The sequence below is a fragment of the Barbus barbus genome (genome assembly GCF_936440315.1).
Source record: "Barbus barbus genome assembly, chromosome: 3".
NCBI classification, from domain to species: Eukaryota; Metazoa; Chordata; class Actinopteri; order Cypriniformes; family Cyprinidae; genus Barbus; species Barbus barbus.
Window position 1 is genome coordinate 11,033,946 of NC_136731.1, and position 19,693 is coordinate 11,053,638.

Here is a 19,693-nt window from a genome sequence, read left to right on the forward strand (position 1 = left end):
GGTGGTCAGATGGGCGAAACCCATGCTCGTCAAAGGAGCGGTTCAACGGCGGTAAAGCAATTCTTAGTAACAGAAAATAAAAACGGTCAAAGACGGGAAAATAAATGGGGGTAAAACATAACGATTCTTTTCATTGTTTGGTCGGGTCTTCTGTCACGGGTTACCATGTTGTAAACTCATGAATGAAGATGATGAAGGTAAACAGTCTTTACTAAATCCATAGCTAGGTAAATCCACATAGAGGGAAGGCTGTCAAACAGGAACTTAAGTACACAGATCAAATGAGCATAATTAACGAGACACACCTGAACATAATGAATAACCCAAATCAGAAACCATGACAAGAAATTGGAGGAGATGGTGCAAACTCAGTCCAAACTAACCAAAACCATGACAGCTAGTTATTATTATTATAATATACTATTTCTATTACATTTAGATACTTAATTTCTATATTCTAAATATTTTAATATTTTGTTATTACTTTACATTTTTAATGACTGTTCTATAGCTGTTCAAGCGATGTCATGTGGTTGCAAGTAAGCTACCGGTCACATCATTCTGACGTCCATGTGGTCTTTGGTAAACGTGAGTAAACTGAACCAAACAAAATTTGGTTAAGAATAAACTGGTTCAAAACTACCTTCAACCATTTTCAAAAATCTTGAACCAAAAAACTAACAAAACTAACTAGTCTTTGTTTTCAAGTCAGTTGTTCACGAGTCCAAGTCACAATACATTTCTTAGTGTGACTTTCTGAGATGTTGCATGAAAAGGTAGACAAAAATGAAATGTTTATTATTGTTTGCATATATAAAGACTTCAAATTAGAAAGAAGAAGAAAAAACTGAAATATGTTCTCCTAATCAGTCAGCAAGTGCCACTTTCAGGTGACAAGCTTGATGTGTCACCATGGAAACTGAAATGTGGTATGTTCTAAAATTCTAAAGTTAAAAAAAAACTATGAGTAAAAAAGTTAAATGTTAAGGAGGAAAGGGGTGACAAAATTACAAGTACACACATACACTAACAACACAGATACTGAAATAAACACAAGTGTTAACTACAATATACACACACAGCTCAAGTGACGAATAAAAGTTTCTTTAATGCACTCTAAATGGATGTTCCACAACGATTACAATAATTAAACCAAACCCAGAATTAAGTACTCCAGAACAAGCAATTTCTGAATTGCAACAAAAATGCAATAAAATAATAATTTAGCAGTACTTTAAGGCTACGTCCACACGAAGACGGGTTTCTCCGTATCCAATCTTTTTTTTTGCCTCAAATTCCGTAAACACGGAGTCGTCTCAGGAAATATCTGCGTCCACACGGAATCACTGAAACCGACTGAAAACGATGTAGTACACATGCCAGACCAATATGTGGCGCTGTAATTCTGCCACAGAGATACACAAAAAAAACAGAGAAGAAGACTTGGACCATGTGCGTAAACCTTGCGCGCTGAATATAAACTAACACACAAAGCAGAAGATTTTGCTTTAATAAAACTAATGAGCTTAGTAGGGTCCGCAGCACGAACACAGGCACGTAGTCTGGCATTGTTGTTGTCGCTGTTATGTGACGTAGCGGTGTCTGATTAGGGGCGAGACATGGGCTGATGACGTCATCGTTTCAGAAAATATACGGATTCGCCGTCCACACGAAAACATGAAACCGGCGTTTTCAAATTTATCCACCCTGGGACCCGGTTTCAAAAATGATCGGTTTCACTCTTCGAAAACGCCGGTTTCGTGTGGACGAAACGCCTATACGGTAAAAAATTTGTGCGTATACAGAGAAACCCGTCTTCGTGTGGACGGGGCCTAAGATTCTCATATTTAAACATTGTGAATATGTACCCGAGATACTCAGATTGACCCATCAGCCACACATCGACCAATAGACCTTGATCACTATCAGCACCTCAGTGACGTAAGGGGGCTGTGACAGAGAAATAAACTACTTTGTTGATTTTATTTCAACGCTACAAGTTTAGATTTGAGACAAATAAACCTGTAAAAGACATGAAGACCAGGACATTATTCAACATAAATATGAAAGCAAAAATTTATACGTATTATAATTGTTACGCGTTGCTGATCGTAGGAGGCAGGAAGACGAGGGATTCAGGATAAACAGGTTATTTTAACCGTGCAAATGTATTAACAACAGAAATGACAGCATAAACAACTTTAGTTTGAGACTCGACCAAGGCTTGAACAAAACTTAATGCTCATAAAGGAACAGGAACGAGATAATTAACACAAGACAGGTGAATAGGATGAATCATTAACTAAACAAGGACAGGAACTACCAAATAAGGGCAAAACAGAACTGAAAGGAAACTGATTACTGATACCTTGTTCAAGAAACAAAATGTTTAAATTATTAATCAGATTTTGTGCAAAGACAACTGAGCCTACACATTTAAATTAGTTTATCTGCACGTGTATGTTAAACTTATATAAAATATATTTGTTTCATTCACTTGTGCATGTGACATCTGTGTTGTTGCCCACAGGGTTTTCAGACTGACACAGAGACACTGTGGAGTTAAATGCATAAGCTATAAGGCCGAATCCAGCATAGAGAGGTTCAGTGAATGTGTTGTTGAATGTATGTATGTGTGTGAGTTTGTGCGTGTCAGACACGTTGTAGAAGGACAGAATGCCAGCAGACACATCCACATACACTCCTATTCTATTAGAAGAGCTTAAAGGGACATGTGTGTCAGTCACATTATAATTGTACCAGACACAAAATGTGTCATTAAAGCAGGCCAGACACCAGGAGTTATTATTGAATCCAAACCAGCAGTCTGCCCTCTTCCCTTTCCTGCTGATTCCTTTATATGCCACTGACATATCAGCCTGTCCACTCCATTCAGCCTCCCAGTAACAGCGTCCAGACAGACTCTCTCTACTCAGAACTTGAGGAAGCCTTTCAAATCTCTCCGGATGATCAGGATATGCCTGATTCTCTTCCACATATGTCACCTTCCTTTTATCTTCAGACAAAATTAGGTTTTTGTTGGCTGTGATTGGATCCAGTGTGAGATCACAGAAATCTGAACACAAGAAGAGACAACATTTATAACACACATCACTAAATGTGTATTTATTTGTGTGTGTGTGTGTGTAGACATACATTTGTGTAGTCCTGCTTTAATCCTGAACTCCCCTCCATGATCCACACTACAAAACACATACATTGTCACATCTTGCACATTTGAAACATATACATGCACAAATTTGTTTTGGTAAACTGTGTTTTCCATAGACCTTTTGCATTTCTACATATTAATTAAACCATTATTTAGTATGTTTATTCGTTTAGTTTTCCTTTGGGAGACTGCTGGCTAGTTTACACTGTAGCTAGTCTTAAGGTTTTCCTGTCCTCGTGGGGACATTCGGACCTCACATTGTAAGTTAAACCTGTGTAACAGTGTGTAGCACCCAGCAGTGTGATTCTTCCTGCTCAACATACTTGAGTTTGTCCAATCCGTATTTTGGATCCTTCAGTTTTTCAGAGAGCAGCTTGACTCCTGAATCTCCTGGGTGATTGTAGCTCAGATCCAGCTCTCTCAGGTGTGAGGGGTTTGAACTCAGAGCTGAAGACACATAACCACAGCCTTTCTCTGTCACCATACAGCCTGATAACCTAAAAACACAACATTCCATATCACATTAGTTTGGCGATCAGACTTTTTCCTCTACCCATTTCATCTTGAGTTCCTTGCATAATTATTTAACTTCATTGCATACTGCATGTTTTCCATAGACAATTCCATACTTTAACCATTAGTGAGATTTGGAAAGCTTATTTTTAAATGTACAATGAAGTTTAATACATGAATTTTAAAAAAAGCATGTCAAAGAACACAAGATTACTCCTGACCATATATAGAGGTCTTATGAAGTGAAAAAGAAGTCTGTTGCACAATGTTACCTGTACTCCATAGCCTCAGTCAAATGGTCCAGAGTGATATCTAATTTGTGAATGAATCATTCTTTTGAACTGGTTTCTTTTAGTGAAATCTGATTGAACTGTCTGAAATTCACAGCTCAAGCAGCACACATCTACAAGTTACTCAAACAAAACTCACTTTTGGACGAGCCTGATGGTCACTCTGACTCAAAATACCACCGTATGTGATTCTATGTTGCTAGTCTTTGCAGTGCTTCAGTTCTTCAAACTATAACTGAACTGAGGAAATACAGAAGACCGATGAGCTGGTGATATGTGCATGCGTGAACCGAGCACTTGAATAAAGGGATGGAATTAAAGTTTTTATGGTTTCTCATTGTTTATTTAAAAAGGTGCGCTTATGAAGACATGTTTATTCGCTTTAAATTCTTTAGACATGCACAATATGTTTTAAACCATTATTGGGTGCATTACTAATACGTGACCTGTGCTGGCAAAACGAGTCACAATGAGCACATTTTCAAAAATCAGTTATTTAGATTTTTCTCAATTACAAGACCTTCAAAATGGTATACGAGTTGTTGGAATCTGACAAAAATGACTGAGCTACACCTGTTTTAATTTGATAGTCAGCAAAAGTCAGTTTAGAGAAAAATCTAGTTAAAGTTTTCTGAAGGTTCCAAAGCAAAATCACCTAGCAACGTTGCATCTTTTCCTCCAATTCTTTTCTTAATGATCATTATTAATCACAATATAGATTTTTTTTTTCTCAAGTGACATGTTTAGTTTGATTAGAGTAATTATTTATCTGTGTTCTCAAATACCTCAGTATGTTCAATTGACAGTTTGTACTCTTAAATCCAACAGAGAGCAGCTTGACTCCTGAATCCTGTAGGTCATTGCTGCTCAGGTCCAACTCTCTAAACTGGGAGTTTGATGATTGTAAAGCAGAAGACAAAGCTTCACAGCACTGACCAGTGAGATTACAGAAGACCAGTCTAAACAGAAAAATAGAATAATATCAAAACAGATCATTTACATCACATGGACAGCAATATTACTGTTACTTTACTTAAGTACAATTTTTCTAAGTATCTGTACTCTACTTTTGAAACTTTTGTCACTACATTCTAAATCATTGTTGTATTTAACCCAAGTACTTGGTTTGTGTACTGGGTCCACCACTGGTGATTTGTTTATTTGTAAATAGTCCTTGCAATACCTCCAGCTGCATAATTCATGCTGATTTGCAGATCATTTGTGGATCACCCAATCAGGGATGTGTTTCCCCAAAAGCATTGTTTGCTAACTATGGTGGTAAGTTCCATTGAACATTATTGGTAACGATGGAACTTGCGACCATAGTTGCTTTCAGGAAACGCACTCCAGAGTGTCTCCTCTCACATGACTTTTCAACACTATTTCTTGATTAACAGTCATCAAACTCATACATCACTGTAGGATCTGTGTTAGAACTCACTTATCTCTGGGGGGCAAAGGGACTCTGCTTCCTTTTAAACTTTAGCCATGGGTGTCATTATTGGACAGTTTAACCTTAAATTATGAAAAAAAAATTACAAATTTATGTAATCTCATATTTCATAGTGTGTTTTATTTTCACTGTTCCTCTCTTTATACCACATTATTTACAAGAATATTTAATATGAACAAGTTGTAATATTTCTGCAAAAACACTGTCATGCTGTATATTGTATATACTGTACATGCATATACATGCTGTATACTTCATTGCAGTTTAGTCCCATAACTATCAATATAAAAAGTGAACCCAAAACAACCTTGATTTACGCAAGATAAATATGCCATAATAGTTGACTAAAAGTCAGTTTGGTCACAGAAAAAAAAAAATTAACTGTAATGAATTGTTACCACAGCTTCTATATATATATATATATATATATATATATATATATATATATATATATTAGGGCTGGGCAAAAAATCGATTTAATCGATTTATCGATTTTGTAGTTTGAAACGATTTTTATTTTGCAAACTCGAGTTTTTTGCCACAACAGTTTTTTCTGACTTTTCCGCGTTTCGTCCTTGTGGGTTACCGTAGCGCGATATGAGCCAGCCCCCGCCCCGCGGCCCTTTCACACAGGACGCGGCATGCGCTGCGCTGCGCTATGAAACCCATTCATTTCAATGGCTTGCGCTGCGTGAGGGCGGTTAGTTGCTGCGCCGACCAAAGCGCACGCGCAGCGGAGCGCACCAGCGGCGAGCTTGCGCGCGCGCCGCGGTCAAAGTTCAAAATAGTTCAACTTTTGCCGCTGCGCTCTGTGACGTTTCCCCGTGCGGCCAATAGAAACGGGGCATCCAAACAAGCGCCGAACTCAAAATGGATGAACAGCTGATTCTCTGTGTGTCTGAATTTCCAGAGCTATACCATACAAGTTTGCGGTCGTATAGGGACCTCAGGGTTTCATGCACCCACAGCCTCTTCTTTCTTGCTGCTCTCTTTCTTCTTATTACTAGCAGGGCTACTGCTATCGCTCGCTTCTTAGCACGGGGCAGATACATGTTTTGCTGCTGACCGAAAGGTGGAACAACAATCCAATGACTGGACGTATAGTTTTGAACATTTTGAAAACTCCGCCTACTTCGCTCTGGCGAGCATAGCGCAAATCGCCTTGTATCTGAAGGGCTGCGCTGAACCGCGTCCTGTGTGAAAGGGCCATTTGATAAGAACGGAGCGCGATGGAAAGCGATTACAGAGGCGATCACGTTTTATATTGCCACAAACATGCTGCCAATTTATTCTGTCGAAAAGCGAGGCTTTAATCACATGCTGAAAGTATTAGATGCGAGGTACGTTGTCCCCAGTTGCAAGTATTTCGCCGATGTAGCGCTGCCTCACCTGTATAATACAACTCGGGAAAAGATCCGCAGTGAGCTGGAGGAGATGCAGTTTTACTCAGCCACAACGGACGATGCAGCCATATCTGAGTCTGACGGTTCACTACATCAACACTAGTTGGACTCTGCAGCATCTTTCAGAGATCTAACAAGCACGTGTTTTGTTGTTATAGATAAAAGTTTACATTTGTTCACTCTTTGAGCAGGCTATATGTCTGCCACAGGCATATTTCATTTTTTATATTCACACTATACTGAGAAGAGTTTATTTTTTTTTATTGTAATGTTATATGTTATGATAATTTGTAATTATCTGATTTCTTGAACAGAAAATTTAAGCTACTGTGAAGTTGTTGCACTTTTGCTTAAACCTGGGTTAAAGCTTGAAATTGTTGAATGACAGAGCCTCATTTACTTTTTGTTTTGGGATTCTACGCATTTTAACTCTTGAGGACAATCATAGCAATAAAGTTGCACTTTTGACACTATATCTGATGCCTGCAGTAATTTTTTAACACTTTAACCTTCAACCCCATTTAGGGCCTCGCAGGTGAAAATAACCTACCTGAATTAAAATGGTAACAGTTTGTGACAAAGTGTGCTTACACAAACAAATTAGGTATCTTTGGAAAGAAGAGACTCTGGGCTTTACTATCTATCATCCAGAGTTGATAATGCTCAAAAAGATAAAAAGTTATAGACACTGACGTGCCTTGAAAAATATTTTTCCACACTGAATGTTTTTTTATTTCATATACAAATACATGAAATAAGTCCTGGAGCAATCCAGAAAAGTAATGGATCGAAAGCCATGTGTCTCATCAGTTCATATTTCAAATTTGAAGAAGATACCATGAAAAATGAGATTCCTGCAATATTTTTTCTGAAACTATTTATAGTCCCCCCACCCCCCTGTTTGAGGAAAAATAACCACCAAATGGATTGCAGAATTATACAAGCTATTTTAGTCATTATACATGTTCCTGCATAGTTTTTCAATTATAAAATAATAGACAGATTTATTTGAGCACTAAAAAATACAAAAATAATTATTTGAGTAATAAAAAAGGAAAAAAAATAGAAAAAAATGCTTTGTATATAGTATGTATACTGAAGTATTCTTCGTTATTCGTTATTACAATGATAAATATCACTGCCAGACGTGAAGTGATATTGCCAGACATGGTCATAGAGTCAGTAAACACACGCTGATGTGCTTCCATTCAGATTATAATCAAACAGATGGGCCATATAATCAATAATAGCTGATCAATGAATCACAATGATAGCCGTCATAGAGTCGCTAATAAACACGCTGATGTGCGTCCATACAGATTATAATCATGCAGACACGGCCACATTCCCCACACAATACACACACACACATATAAAAAATGTAGAAGAAAAAAAAAACAGTTTTTTATGGATAAAGCAGATCGCTAAGTTATGCCCCGCTCAGATGACAGCGTGCGTCACAGAAGCGTCACTGCCGGCAGGAGGGAGCGCCAAATTCAAATAATCTATATTCCGCTTTTCTGAGACTTTTTTTTCCGTAGACGGTCTCATTATGTTTGTAAGACCGTATTCTACAAAATCGTTTTGTTTTTTTACCACCAAGACGCTGTTTTTGAGCGTAATTTATTCCATAACGGACGCGAACAATAACTCTCTGAAGAAATGAAACGTAAACAAAGGAATATTCATCCTTATTACAACGTTATTGTTTCGCTGGACTAAAAGTGCTCGCTGGGATGTTTTTCTGTGGACCCTTACCTCTCTAACTAAACTGGGATTTCAGCAGTGGACGCGTTTGTGGCTCGTTATTACAATGATAAAGGTACGTACGGCTTTTTTACTCTGCGTGTTTGGATGTGTACTGCTTACACAAATGTAGCAAATTTGTGCCACTCATTCCTTATAAGCTTTCCATCGAAAAACAGCGATCTGTCGTCGATGCTTGAGGCTTAGACCCTCAGAATGATATAGAGTTTGACAAGATTAACTTTGTCCCGTTTCATTTATTCTATTAGAAAACAATGACACATGCAAACAAAGAGCGTTCAGTGCGAGGTCGCTCTGGTGCAGGCTAACAGGTTAAGTGCATTGGAAAAAAAAATCGAAAATCGAATCGAAACTCGAATTTTTCTTTAAAAATCGAAGATTTTTTTTTTAGGCAAAATCGCCCAGCCCTAATATATATATATATATATATATATATATATATATATATATATATATATATATATATATTCTTTTTTTTAGAATGTAGCTTATACTAGGGCTGTGCCAGTCAAGCTGACAATCGACCCAGGTCAAGTACCACATATGACAGAATAACACATTTTTATGCTGTTTTCGGTGAATATTACAAACATATTTACAATAAAGCTTTTTTACAAGACAAATAATAGATTAACAATTAAATGTTACATTGTAACCATGGAAAATTTTGTATTTGTGCTGAATATAAATTTAAACCATTAATTTATGGCTTTGTATTCTGTTTTGCGCTATGGTCATCGTATTTTTCTATTCAACTCCGTTTCTTAGACTTTGGTAAGACACATAAAGGTTATTTATATAGCATATTTCACACACATAAATATTTTAGTTTTGCTTTCTCTGGCAGTGTAATACGAAATACATCCTTAATGTCTTGCATATGTGGAAGATAAAATTTGCTCTTCTAATTTTTACATCAAGTGTCAGCTGCTTTGGAACATCAGGAGAAGACATTAAGATATTTAGACAAATGATGGTCTCTGTCCTGCTCATGTCCCACAGCCCTCTAAATGCACAAATCAGTAAATATGATGACTCATTAAATTAATATCATCAACGTGCAACTAATAAATGTGTGGCTAAAATAAACAACTTCTAGTAGACTAAGAAAATCTCTGATGAGGGATGTAGTCTCACTACATTCCTCCCATTATATAATCAGGGGTGCACCCACCAAAATAAAAGCTAGCTGATTTTACGCTTGAAAATGATGAAAATTAAAATAAAAATAATAATAAAGAATAATATAATTTTAAGTTTACTATAAAATAATTTCATTTGTATGCAATACTCCCTTTTTATTTTAAAATAAAATAGTATTATCACACTTGATTATTTAGTTTATTATTTTTAGTTATTTAGTTATTTTATATAAAAAACTAAATAAAAGTGCAATAATATTATTATCACTATTATTAATTTATTATTTTATAGTGATATTTTATGGGTCACACTACATGCCATGGCCCGTGTGAGGACCAAACCAAATCTCCAGGTTCTCATATGAGAACCAGGCAGAAAAACTTATGTGCACCCCTGTATATAATCAATGTTGACTGCAATGGACTTTGCTTGGTGTCACACATGCCATTGTGAAAGTCAAACCTTAGTATGTTCAGTTGACAGTGGGAACTCTTCAGTCCAGAAGAAAGCAGATTCACTCCTGAATCCTGCAGGGCATTTTTACTCAGGTCCAACTCTGTTAGAGAGTTTGATGACTGAAGAGCTGAAGACAAACTTTCACAGCTCTGATGGGACAGATGACATCTAGCAAGTCTATAATAGAGAATGACAGTGCTTTGAGGAGGAGGTGGATGATTAATATTTTCTGTATTTTGTGCATGACAATTGAGAATGGGGATCACTTAAGAAAGGCATGTTAATTACCCTGTCTCTAAAAACGATGAAAAAAGTATAGTTTAAAGCAGGGACCCTCAAATCTGCCCCACAAGATCTAATTTCCTGCAGATGCCTTGTCTAAATATTTACTGGGTTTCATGTATAAAAGTGGCTAATGTGGAAGTCAAACCTCAGTATGTTCAGTTGACAGTGCGAACTCTTCAATCCAGTAGAAAGCAGCTTCACTGAGTCCTGCAGGTTATTGTTACTCAGGTCCAGCTGTTTCAGGCAAGAGTTTGATGATCGTAGAGCTAAAGACAAACTGTCACACTGCTGAATAGAAAGATACAATCCAGCAAGTCTATAATACAAAAACACAATGAGGAGAAAAATGTTTAAAGTAAAGTAATGTTTTCTGTATTCAGTGCATGACAAGTTAAACTCAGAAAAAAAAAAACTTGAGGTACAGTCTATATATGGAGTTTAGCTGAAATTGAATTATAAAGTCAGGATGTCAAATTAGCAATTTCAACACAGCTGTGCTTCTACTGTCTACTGTTCAGCATGCTTTCGACTGCTTTTCTGTTTAGAAATCAACTATGAACAGGGTTATGATTTGCTTGATGAGTTAGTTTGAGTTTGAACTAGAAACTAATATGGGTAACACTTTAGTGGTTTAGGGACCAATTCTCACTATTAACTAGCATGCATATTACTAGCATATTGTTGATCATTAGTACTTGTAAAGCACACATTAATGCATTATTATATGATCATATTCTACAACCCTAATCCACCCTACACCTAAACTTAAAAACTACCTAACTGGCTATGAATAAGCAGCAAATTAGGAGTTTATTGAAGAGAAAAATCCAAGTTAATAGTTTGTTAATGTCTGTCTGTCTGTAATGACACAAATGAATACCCACAGAGCTTTTCTGCAGTTTATCACAGCTGGCATCAGTCTCCATCTACCCTCCTCTGTTGTTTTGTATTCCATAGGGTTAAACTCTTCCAGCACCTCCTCTGACATCTGAAGCACATAGGCTATCACTGAGCAGTGAGCTAAAGAGAGATACATATCTGAGTGTTTGTCTGATTTCACAAACTTCTGAATTTCTTGATACTGAGTCTGATCGTTCATTTCCAGCAAACAGAGGAACAGATTGATGGATCTGTTGGCTGAAAGATTGTCATTTCTCTTGATTGCCTCTTGAATGTACCGCATGAATCCTTTGATGTTCTTTGAGTTGTTCTCTGTTTGTGTCAGTAGATCCTTTAAAAGTTCCTGATTGGAGTCTAGTGAGATGCCAAGCAAGAACCGCAGAAAAAGATCCAGGTGCCCATTTTCAGTCTGATTAGTTTTATCAACTGCTAATTTTAGTAGCTGAAACAAAGAGATTTTCTTAGATCTGTTTCTCTTAGGTCTGTCCTTCTCATGTTTAGCATCCATAAACAACTGTATTGGCTCCATGTTCTTCATCACATGGGAGTAAGATACATACAAAGCGGCTAGAAACTCCTGAAAGCTCAGATGGATGAAGCTGTAGACTTTTCTCTGATGAATCACAGATTCCTCTTTAAAGATCTCAGAATACACCGAGACTTCAGTGGCGTCTAGGCCACTCTCAATCAGGTCCTCCTCATAGAACATCACATTGCCCTTCATCAGCTGTTTGAAAGCCACTTCAGCAAGTTTTACAATAATTTCTCTGTTGGGCTGAAGGAGTTTCTCTGGATCTCGCTCTTCGTACTTCTGATTTCTCATGTTTATCTGAGTGAGCAAGAAGTGGATGTACATTTCAGTCAGAGTTTGAGGGATTTCTGCACTCAGATCTTCTTTCAAGAGCTGCTGTAGCACTGTGGCTGAGATCCAGCAGAAGACAGGGATGTGGCACATGATGTGGAGTCTTCTTGCTCTTCTGATGTGTGAGATGATTCTGCTGGCTTGATGCTCATCACTGATCCTCTTCCTGAAATATTCCTCCTTCTGAGACTCATCAAATCCCAGAATCTCTGTCACACGGTCAATATTTTTAGAGGGGATCTGATTGGCTGCTGCTGGTCTAGAAGTGATCCAGATGAGAGCAGAGGGAAGCAGATCTCCTTTCAAGAGCTCTGACATCAACACACCCACTGATGAAGTCTCAGTAACTCCTGAAACTTTCTCATTGTCTAAAAATGCCAGTGTAATTCTGCTTTCATCCAGACCATCAAAGATGAACACAACTTTACACTCCTCATAAATCTTTGAGTCCAGATCTTGAAGTTCAGGATGAAAGTCCAGCAGAAGTCTGTGAAGACTGTACTGATGATCTCGGATCAAGTTCAGCTCTCGAAATGGAAGCACAAACATGAAGTCAACATCCTGATTGGCTTTTCCCTCGGCCCAGTCCAGTATGAACTTCTGCACAGAGACGGTTTTTCCAATTCCAGCCATGCCTTTGGTAAGAACTGCCTTTATTTTGCCTTTCTTCTCACATTCTTGTCCAGGTAGGTCTTTAAAGATGTTGTTGCAGTTGAACTGTGTGTCTTGTATTCTTGGTGTTTTCTCCATGTGCAACACCTCATGTTCTTCATTCACCCCTTCACTCTCTCCATGTATGATACAGAGTTGTGTGTAGATCCTGTTCCTCTCAAATAAGCTCTCATACTTGTTCTTCATGCTGATTTTGTGTTGGTCTTTGGCTCTCCGTAGTCCATCATCTGCTTTTTGGTCAGAACCCTTCTGCAGGACTCCAGTCTGATCATCTCTATCCACACAGTAGAAACAAGAAGTAGAAAAATAAAAATTCAGTCATTATTCACTCACCCTGATGTTTTGGTTTTCTAATAAGGAAGATATTTTTAGGTGAACTATTGCTTTAATGGACATACAGGTGATGGCAATGATGGATGAAACTAATTCATATTCAGGTGAGAGCTAGCGGTGTCTACTATGAATGTTTTACATAATTAATCATTCTACAGCCAATGAGTTCTATTTTGAAAGATCCTGAACACCACATGCTACTGACACCATAGTGTAAATGCAACAAAAACAGCTCAATATGCATAATATGCCTTTTACAGAACAATTGCTAATGTTTGTAATTAATAAATGCAATCTATAAATCAGTAAATATTATTAAATATGAAGTATATGTATAATTTAGTTTTGTTAATTTGCAGTGCTTGTTTTGTGTGTGTAAAGGATGAAATATTCAACCACAACAGTATACTAAAGTCCAATAAATTGCATTGATACAACGATGTTGTTAAAATTCATTTCGGTTATTTAGTCATTTTTGAACAGACACTGGACAAATCTAAATAAGCATTGATGAAAAGATTCTTTATAGACACACAGCTGGTCATGATGCTGTCTGATACTAAGAAAACACAAACATTAAATCACATGATCTCTCATTATCACTGATATTTAAGTTACAATTCTGTCTCTTGTCTCCAGTACTAATTACCTGGGGTTAAAGGCCACAGTTTCATCCCTATAGTTAAGGGCATTTTCCATGTGTCTGTCACTCTTCACAGACGCATAGCTGGGCTCTGCTGCTCGCTGGTTTTGGTGGTGATCAACATCCCCCTCCTCTCTTTTCTCATAGAGACTCATTCTCCTGTGATTTTCAACCCTACAATTGCAAACACTGAGAATGCAACACATAAACAAATAGATATACAATTATAATAAACGGCACCTGTAATGACTAAACCAACTTTTTATATCAAATAGCCTAAATAACTTTTTTTTTTAGATAAGAAGCACAATTAATGAAACAGGTTTACAGATTTTGGTCATTCCACATTCAAAAACAGTAGATGGGAGCTGTAATGTGATGTGATGAAGAGACATTATTTAGAGCGGGAAACTGTATTTAAAATGGACGTCACTACTACTAGGGGGGACAGATAAAGAGCTTGTGAATGAGATTGCGCTGTGAAGCATGTAAAACTCTAGCCTCATTGAATTGGAGGGGAGTTAGTACTGTTCTTAGTACTTACTTTTATATCAATCTGTGTTTTAAGCTCTCAAACCTATTTATTTGCACGTTTTTGCACACCTTTTTGGGCGCCAACTTCGCTCCGGTGTTTGTGAACCTCCTTGTGACTGCTCGGGTCGTTCACAATGTATATTATATATATATAAAATCTTTTCCAGAACTGGAAGACTTTGATGCCAGGGAAAGTGTTGAGGAGTGGCTGTCAAAAGAAAAGTCTGTATGTGTTCTTAGTTCAGGGAGACTTCTTGTAGTGATTACAGCACATGTAGAATGTGATCTCTTTAATCAAGTCAAGTGAAGTGGTTTACAACTACAAATAATAATAAAGTTCCTTACATTTTACAGTAAGGCATATTAAGAGTAAGTTCTTTATTGTGTATAAATAAGACAAGTATCTGCAATGAGTTTATTAATGAAACAAGTTTAGACATAGTTTCATTGAAACTTTCTTTTTTTCCCCAACCCCAGAGCCGTTGCCAATTCATGATATCTTTCATTAACAATAAATATATCAACCTCACCAGCTAATTACTCTTCAACAGCGATGTCATAGAAATATTAGAGTTAACATTTAAAAGATGGCTATGCACTTGTTTCTCTAACTCGTACGGTCTATAGATTGAGCTCTTGTTTATGAAACTTCAGGCTTTTAATCAACTCTTATGTGTAGATGAGAGGTTTTGATAGATCTGTAAAGGTTTTGCTGGCAATTTGTCGGTCAAATTTGGCAAACTGGGGACAGAGTAGTAGGAAACACAGGTTAACAGAAGAAGCTCATGAAATCACTTTATATGCATTTATATTCTTTTGCAGAAAATGTATGTATTAGTTATTTTTGATTTGCCATCCAAACAGAAGTGACACAGCATGAGCCATATTAAGTAAACCTAAAAAATAAATAGTTAAACAAAGGAATTATGATTATTATTAGTAGTAATATATGCTGTGTATTATTCTTTCTTTTTTCTGCATTTCACATCTGCTCTACCTTGTTTATAGATTCTTCCAAGCTGATGGCCTGCTGCACCCGTTATGGTTTTTTATTTTATTATGTATTTGATAAAGTCTCTCCTGCCCTTCACTGTCACTCCTACCAGCTGGTGATTTCATTTGCTTGTTTCGTTTGTACTATGTAAGGTACTCATTCGCTTTTATCGTTGTAAAATCTGCATTATGGATCGCTTTCTAGACTCTGACCACCATGTGTTTTTGACTACTCCTGTGGATTTCTCCTAATAAACACTGCACTTGGATCCTCCGTCTAAGCTCATAACAGAAGACTTTCACAGATCCAGCAGACAAATGAGATCCAGACCAGTCCTGGACCTGCTCAACCAGTTCCTGTACCTTCAGCAGAATGAACTCTCGATCGAGGAGTACATCCTCAGATTTTCTGAGTTGTCTTATCAAGATCCTATAGACAATATAACTTTGAAAGACTTCTTTCGCTACAGGCTCAGTGAGCCAATAAAGTCATGGCTTCCAGGAGGAGAGAGTATGTTTAGTTTGCTGAATTTATGGACTTTGTGCTGATATTGAGTGGCTCTCCTTTTACTCTAGGAGAAGTGGAGGATGTAACAGGAACTGAACAAAAGATTGTGAACGCAGAAACAATAGGAATAGAAAACATTACAAAACTAGAGTCCTAAACACAAGGCACGATATATAGCAACCACGGCTACATTTGATTAAAATACATTAAAACAGTAAAATTGTGAAATTTTAAAGAATTATTCCTGTGATCAAAGTAAAAGTGTCAGATGATCCTTAAGAAATCATTCTAATTTGCTGCTAAAATATATAATATTAATTTCTTCAGGATTCTCTGATGAACAGAAAGTACAAAAAAAGTAGTAAAGCATTTATTTGAAAATATTTACTCTCAGTTTTGATCAATTTAATTTAATTCTGAATCAAAAGATGAATTCCTTAAAAAACAAACAAACAAAAAATCTCACTGACCCCAAACTTTTAATCAGTGTCCTACAAAGCTTTGGGCCTATTTCACAAAAAAACACAGTTTGCACTGTTAAAATGGTTAACACAAATATATATATATATTAACATTGATAATGTTGAGAAATAATGATAAGGATCATGTGACACTGAAGACTGGAGTAATGCTACTGAAAATTCAGCTTTGCATCACAGGAATAAATTTCATTTTACAATATATTCACACAGAAAATGTTTATTTTAAATTGTGATACAATATTACTGTTTTTACATTGTGATCAAATAAATGCAGCCTTGGTGAGCAGAAGAAACTTCTTTCAAAGATGTAAGACATTTTACAGACCCCAAATGTTTGTGTAAATTATAGTTATGATTGCGTATGATCCTCCCACGTACATGATACTATGGCATATGTAGTCTATTCTATAGAAACTAGTGTCTGCTCACCGAATACTAAAAACAAATAAAACATTTACCAAAGGATCTAGAAAAAATCTAAATCAGATAACAGCATAATATGCAAAAAACAGGGACTGTAATGAGGTCATAAAACTCTCTGATATATCAAAGTGCACTAAAGGAAGTAGAGCTTTTTTATTACTAAACGTTTGAATAGAACTAAAAATATTAAACTGGATTAATAATAAATATATAGCTACATCTTGTAGCCAAGTATTCACATAATGCTTCTTATAACCAGTTCCATGTAATGAAATAAATCATCTTTTGTCTGAAATAATCTGAACAGCAGGTATGCCAATCCTTCTCCTGTTGTTTTCCTGTTTCATCAAGGAGCACCCATCCCAAGGTTACTAGAGATTACACCAGTTCCAGTTTGGATCCACCCTCACACTATTTACTCTTTATCCGAGTTATGTGTACCAAGATATCTGCTTATAGTTTAAAGAATAAATAAATATTGTTCATTTACACATATTACCAACACTGTAACAATACAAAGTTGCCCTTTAATCATGTTTAAAGACGACATAATTCTCTGTATTTAACAAACACATGACTTATATTAATCTTTGAGCTACTGTCATATGGACATTTCATTTTTGCCAGAAGATGGTCTTCCTTTTCAATTGTAACAATTACAATTTCTGTACAGCTGCTTCAAAATAAGTATTGTATAAGCGCTGTACATGTATGACAGTTAACCATGATTTTACTATAGTAAAACTAGTAGGCTAACCATGACTGTAGACTGTAGTAACCATGGTTTTGATGCTATGGTTCTACCGTAGTAATAATACACTGTAGTAACCACAGTTTTTGAAATTACTGTGAATTTTGTCATTACTATGGTTTTACTGCAAATACTATAGTAAGAAAATGATTATATATTTGTAGTTACTATGATCTTACAACAATCATTGTTAAACCATGGTTGATTTTATTGTTATACAGTTTTACTGCAAATGCTGTGGTAAAACCTGGTTAATTTTCTTAACGATACAAATAAACGTGAATTAATTGTGCCTCAAGATATATCCTGCAGTCTTTAAGTAAAATATATTAAACATGCACATTTCTGGAAACATCACGGAACTGAACTCACCAATAATTGAACAGGTAAGCTTTGGTTTATAGCAGTCTGAAATGGCATCTTAGTGTGTATTTCTTCCATACACATGCTAATGCGGAGGAGGGGAAATGAAAGCTCAGGTGAAGTTGTTTTGCACTTCTCCCTCTCCCTCTCTCTGGAGGGTTGCACCCAACTTATCCAGGTGCATACCGCCACCTACTGTACCGGGGTCGGAAACATCAGGGCTTTATGCACTTCAGTCCAAAACAAAACAAAGGGATTATATTACACTATATTATTTATATTCTACACCAGGGGTCACCAAGTTCGGTCCTTGAGGGCCAGTGTCCTGCAGAGTTTAGCTCCAACCCTAATCAAACACATTTGAAGCAGCTAATCAAGGTCTTACTAGGTATACTTGAAACGTCCTGGCTGGTGTGTTGAGGCAAGTTGGAGCTAAACTTTGATGACCCCTGTTCTACGCTCTAGTCCTGTATCTTTAAGAAAAGTAAATAGAGCCTTACTACTTTCCCACGTTTTCTCACACATCTACAAAAATTTACAATGGCCTAACATAAAACAAGGTAATATGAAGACTAACTGCCTTCACACCGCCGCCGGCGAGAGCGTCAAAGTGGCCGGAAGTCATTCATTTTCAATGTGAGCCGGCGGCGAGCTCCGGCGAGAGCGGCGCGGCGTGTCTTGGACGGTGAGAGCGTCGAGGAGAGTTGAAATCAGGTCAACTTTATGGTAATGAGCTATGACGCGGTTGGGCGGCAACCAATCGGAATGTAGAAGTCCTCCGCTTGAGAGGGTTCCAGAGAACGCAGTCCTGTAAACTTTGGTTCCGACCACATTAGTTCCCAAGCAAAATGGAAGAGATATTAATTATTGCTGTGGCGGGTTTCCCGATAATATTTGACGTGTCCCTGTTTGTGTACAGGGACATAAATAAATACAAATTATAGGGGACATTTTCCCGCTACAACGTTTGTTTTTCAGCGGGAATGCAATTTATTTGCTCAAAACAACACCGATTTGACCAATTGCATTAAGGCTACACTTCAATCTGGACAGTTTGTAATGTAGGCTGCACACAAATTAATGTTAATTAAAGAACAAGGCTAGTAAATGTCTCCTATAATGTTGAAATTAGACTAGCACTTAACCATGAACACAAAAACACCACACAAATGGCTTTTAATTGGTTTATTTGCTTAGCAAACATGTAACTACAATTAAGTTATTTCTATCGATCAATTTCTTACTTTCACATTTAAAATATTCCATGAGGTTAACTTATACCCTACTTGTGGTCAGTCTGCACAAGATCAACCTGCTTGTTTCCTTTGCGGCTCCTTTAAATACAAGACGAGCATACGATCTACGTCAGAGCGTCAGCGCATCCACAAATCTTTTCTACAGCGTCGCAGTCAGGGCGGCCAGGGCGAATTTTGACGCTCTCGCCGGCGGCGGTGTGAACGCACAGTGATGGACTGTGCCTAGTTTATGTCCCACAAAAGAAAGGAAGTCATACAGGTTTAAAATGGCATGAGGGTGAGTAAATTATGACAGAATTTTCAGTTTTGGGTGAACTTTCATATAGAGCCCAGGGGGCTGTTCCATAAAAGACGCTAAGAAAAGCGGGAATTAAAGTCCAAAACCTGACTTGAAATAACCTAACAAATCAATCGGGACTAAAGCGGTTCCATAAACGACAATTTAAGTTCACGCAATCTGACTAATGCTATCCAGGTTCAGTGAGTCAGGA

The 19,693-nt window shown here is 37.0% G+C and overlaps 1 protein-coding gene and 1 long non-coding RNA gene across 2 annotated transcripts in view; one reads left to right on the top strand and one right to left on the bottom strand.

Annotated features, from left to right (window-relative positions):
• LOC306855355 overlaps positions 1-19,693 on the top strand; it is a 1,003,769-nt gene that overhangs the window by 980,654 nt on the left and 3,422 nt on the right. Inside the window, exon 2 of the long non-coding RNA XR_013782930.1 lies at positions 19,216-19,538. This is a non-coding gene — a long non-coding RNA (uncharacterized lncRNA). The remainder of the gene's footprint in view (positions 1-19,215; positions 19,539-19,693) is intronic.
• LOC306855200 (NACHT, LRR and PYD domains-containing protein 3-like) lies at positions 1,087-18,048 on the bottom strand. Its single transcript, XM_079393688.1, has 9 exons — positions 17,956-18,048; positions 13,899-14,081; positions 11,367-13,190; positions 10,628-10,798; positions 10,204-10,374; positions 4,761-4,934; positions 3,496-3,669; positions 3,157-3,203; positions 1,087-3,076 (listed from the first exon to the last, which is right to left on the bottom strand). The coding sequence occupies exons 2-9, from the start codon at positions 14,045-14,047 to the stop codon at positions 2,490-2,492; spliced, it is 3,297 nt and encodes a 1,098-aa protein (XP_079249814.1). The 5' UTR covers positions 14,048-14,081; positions 17,956-18,048; the 3' UTR covers positions 1,087-2,489.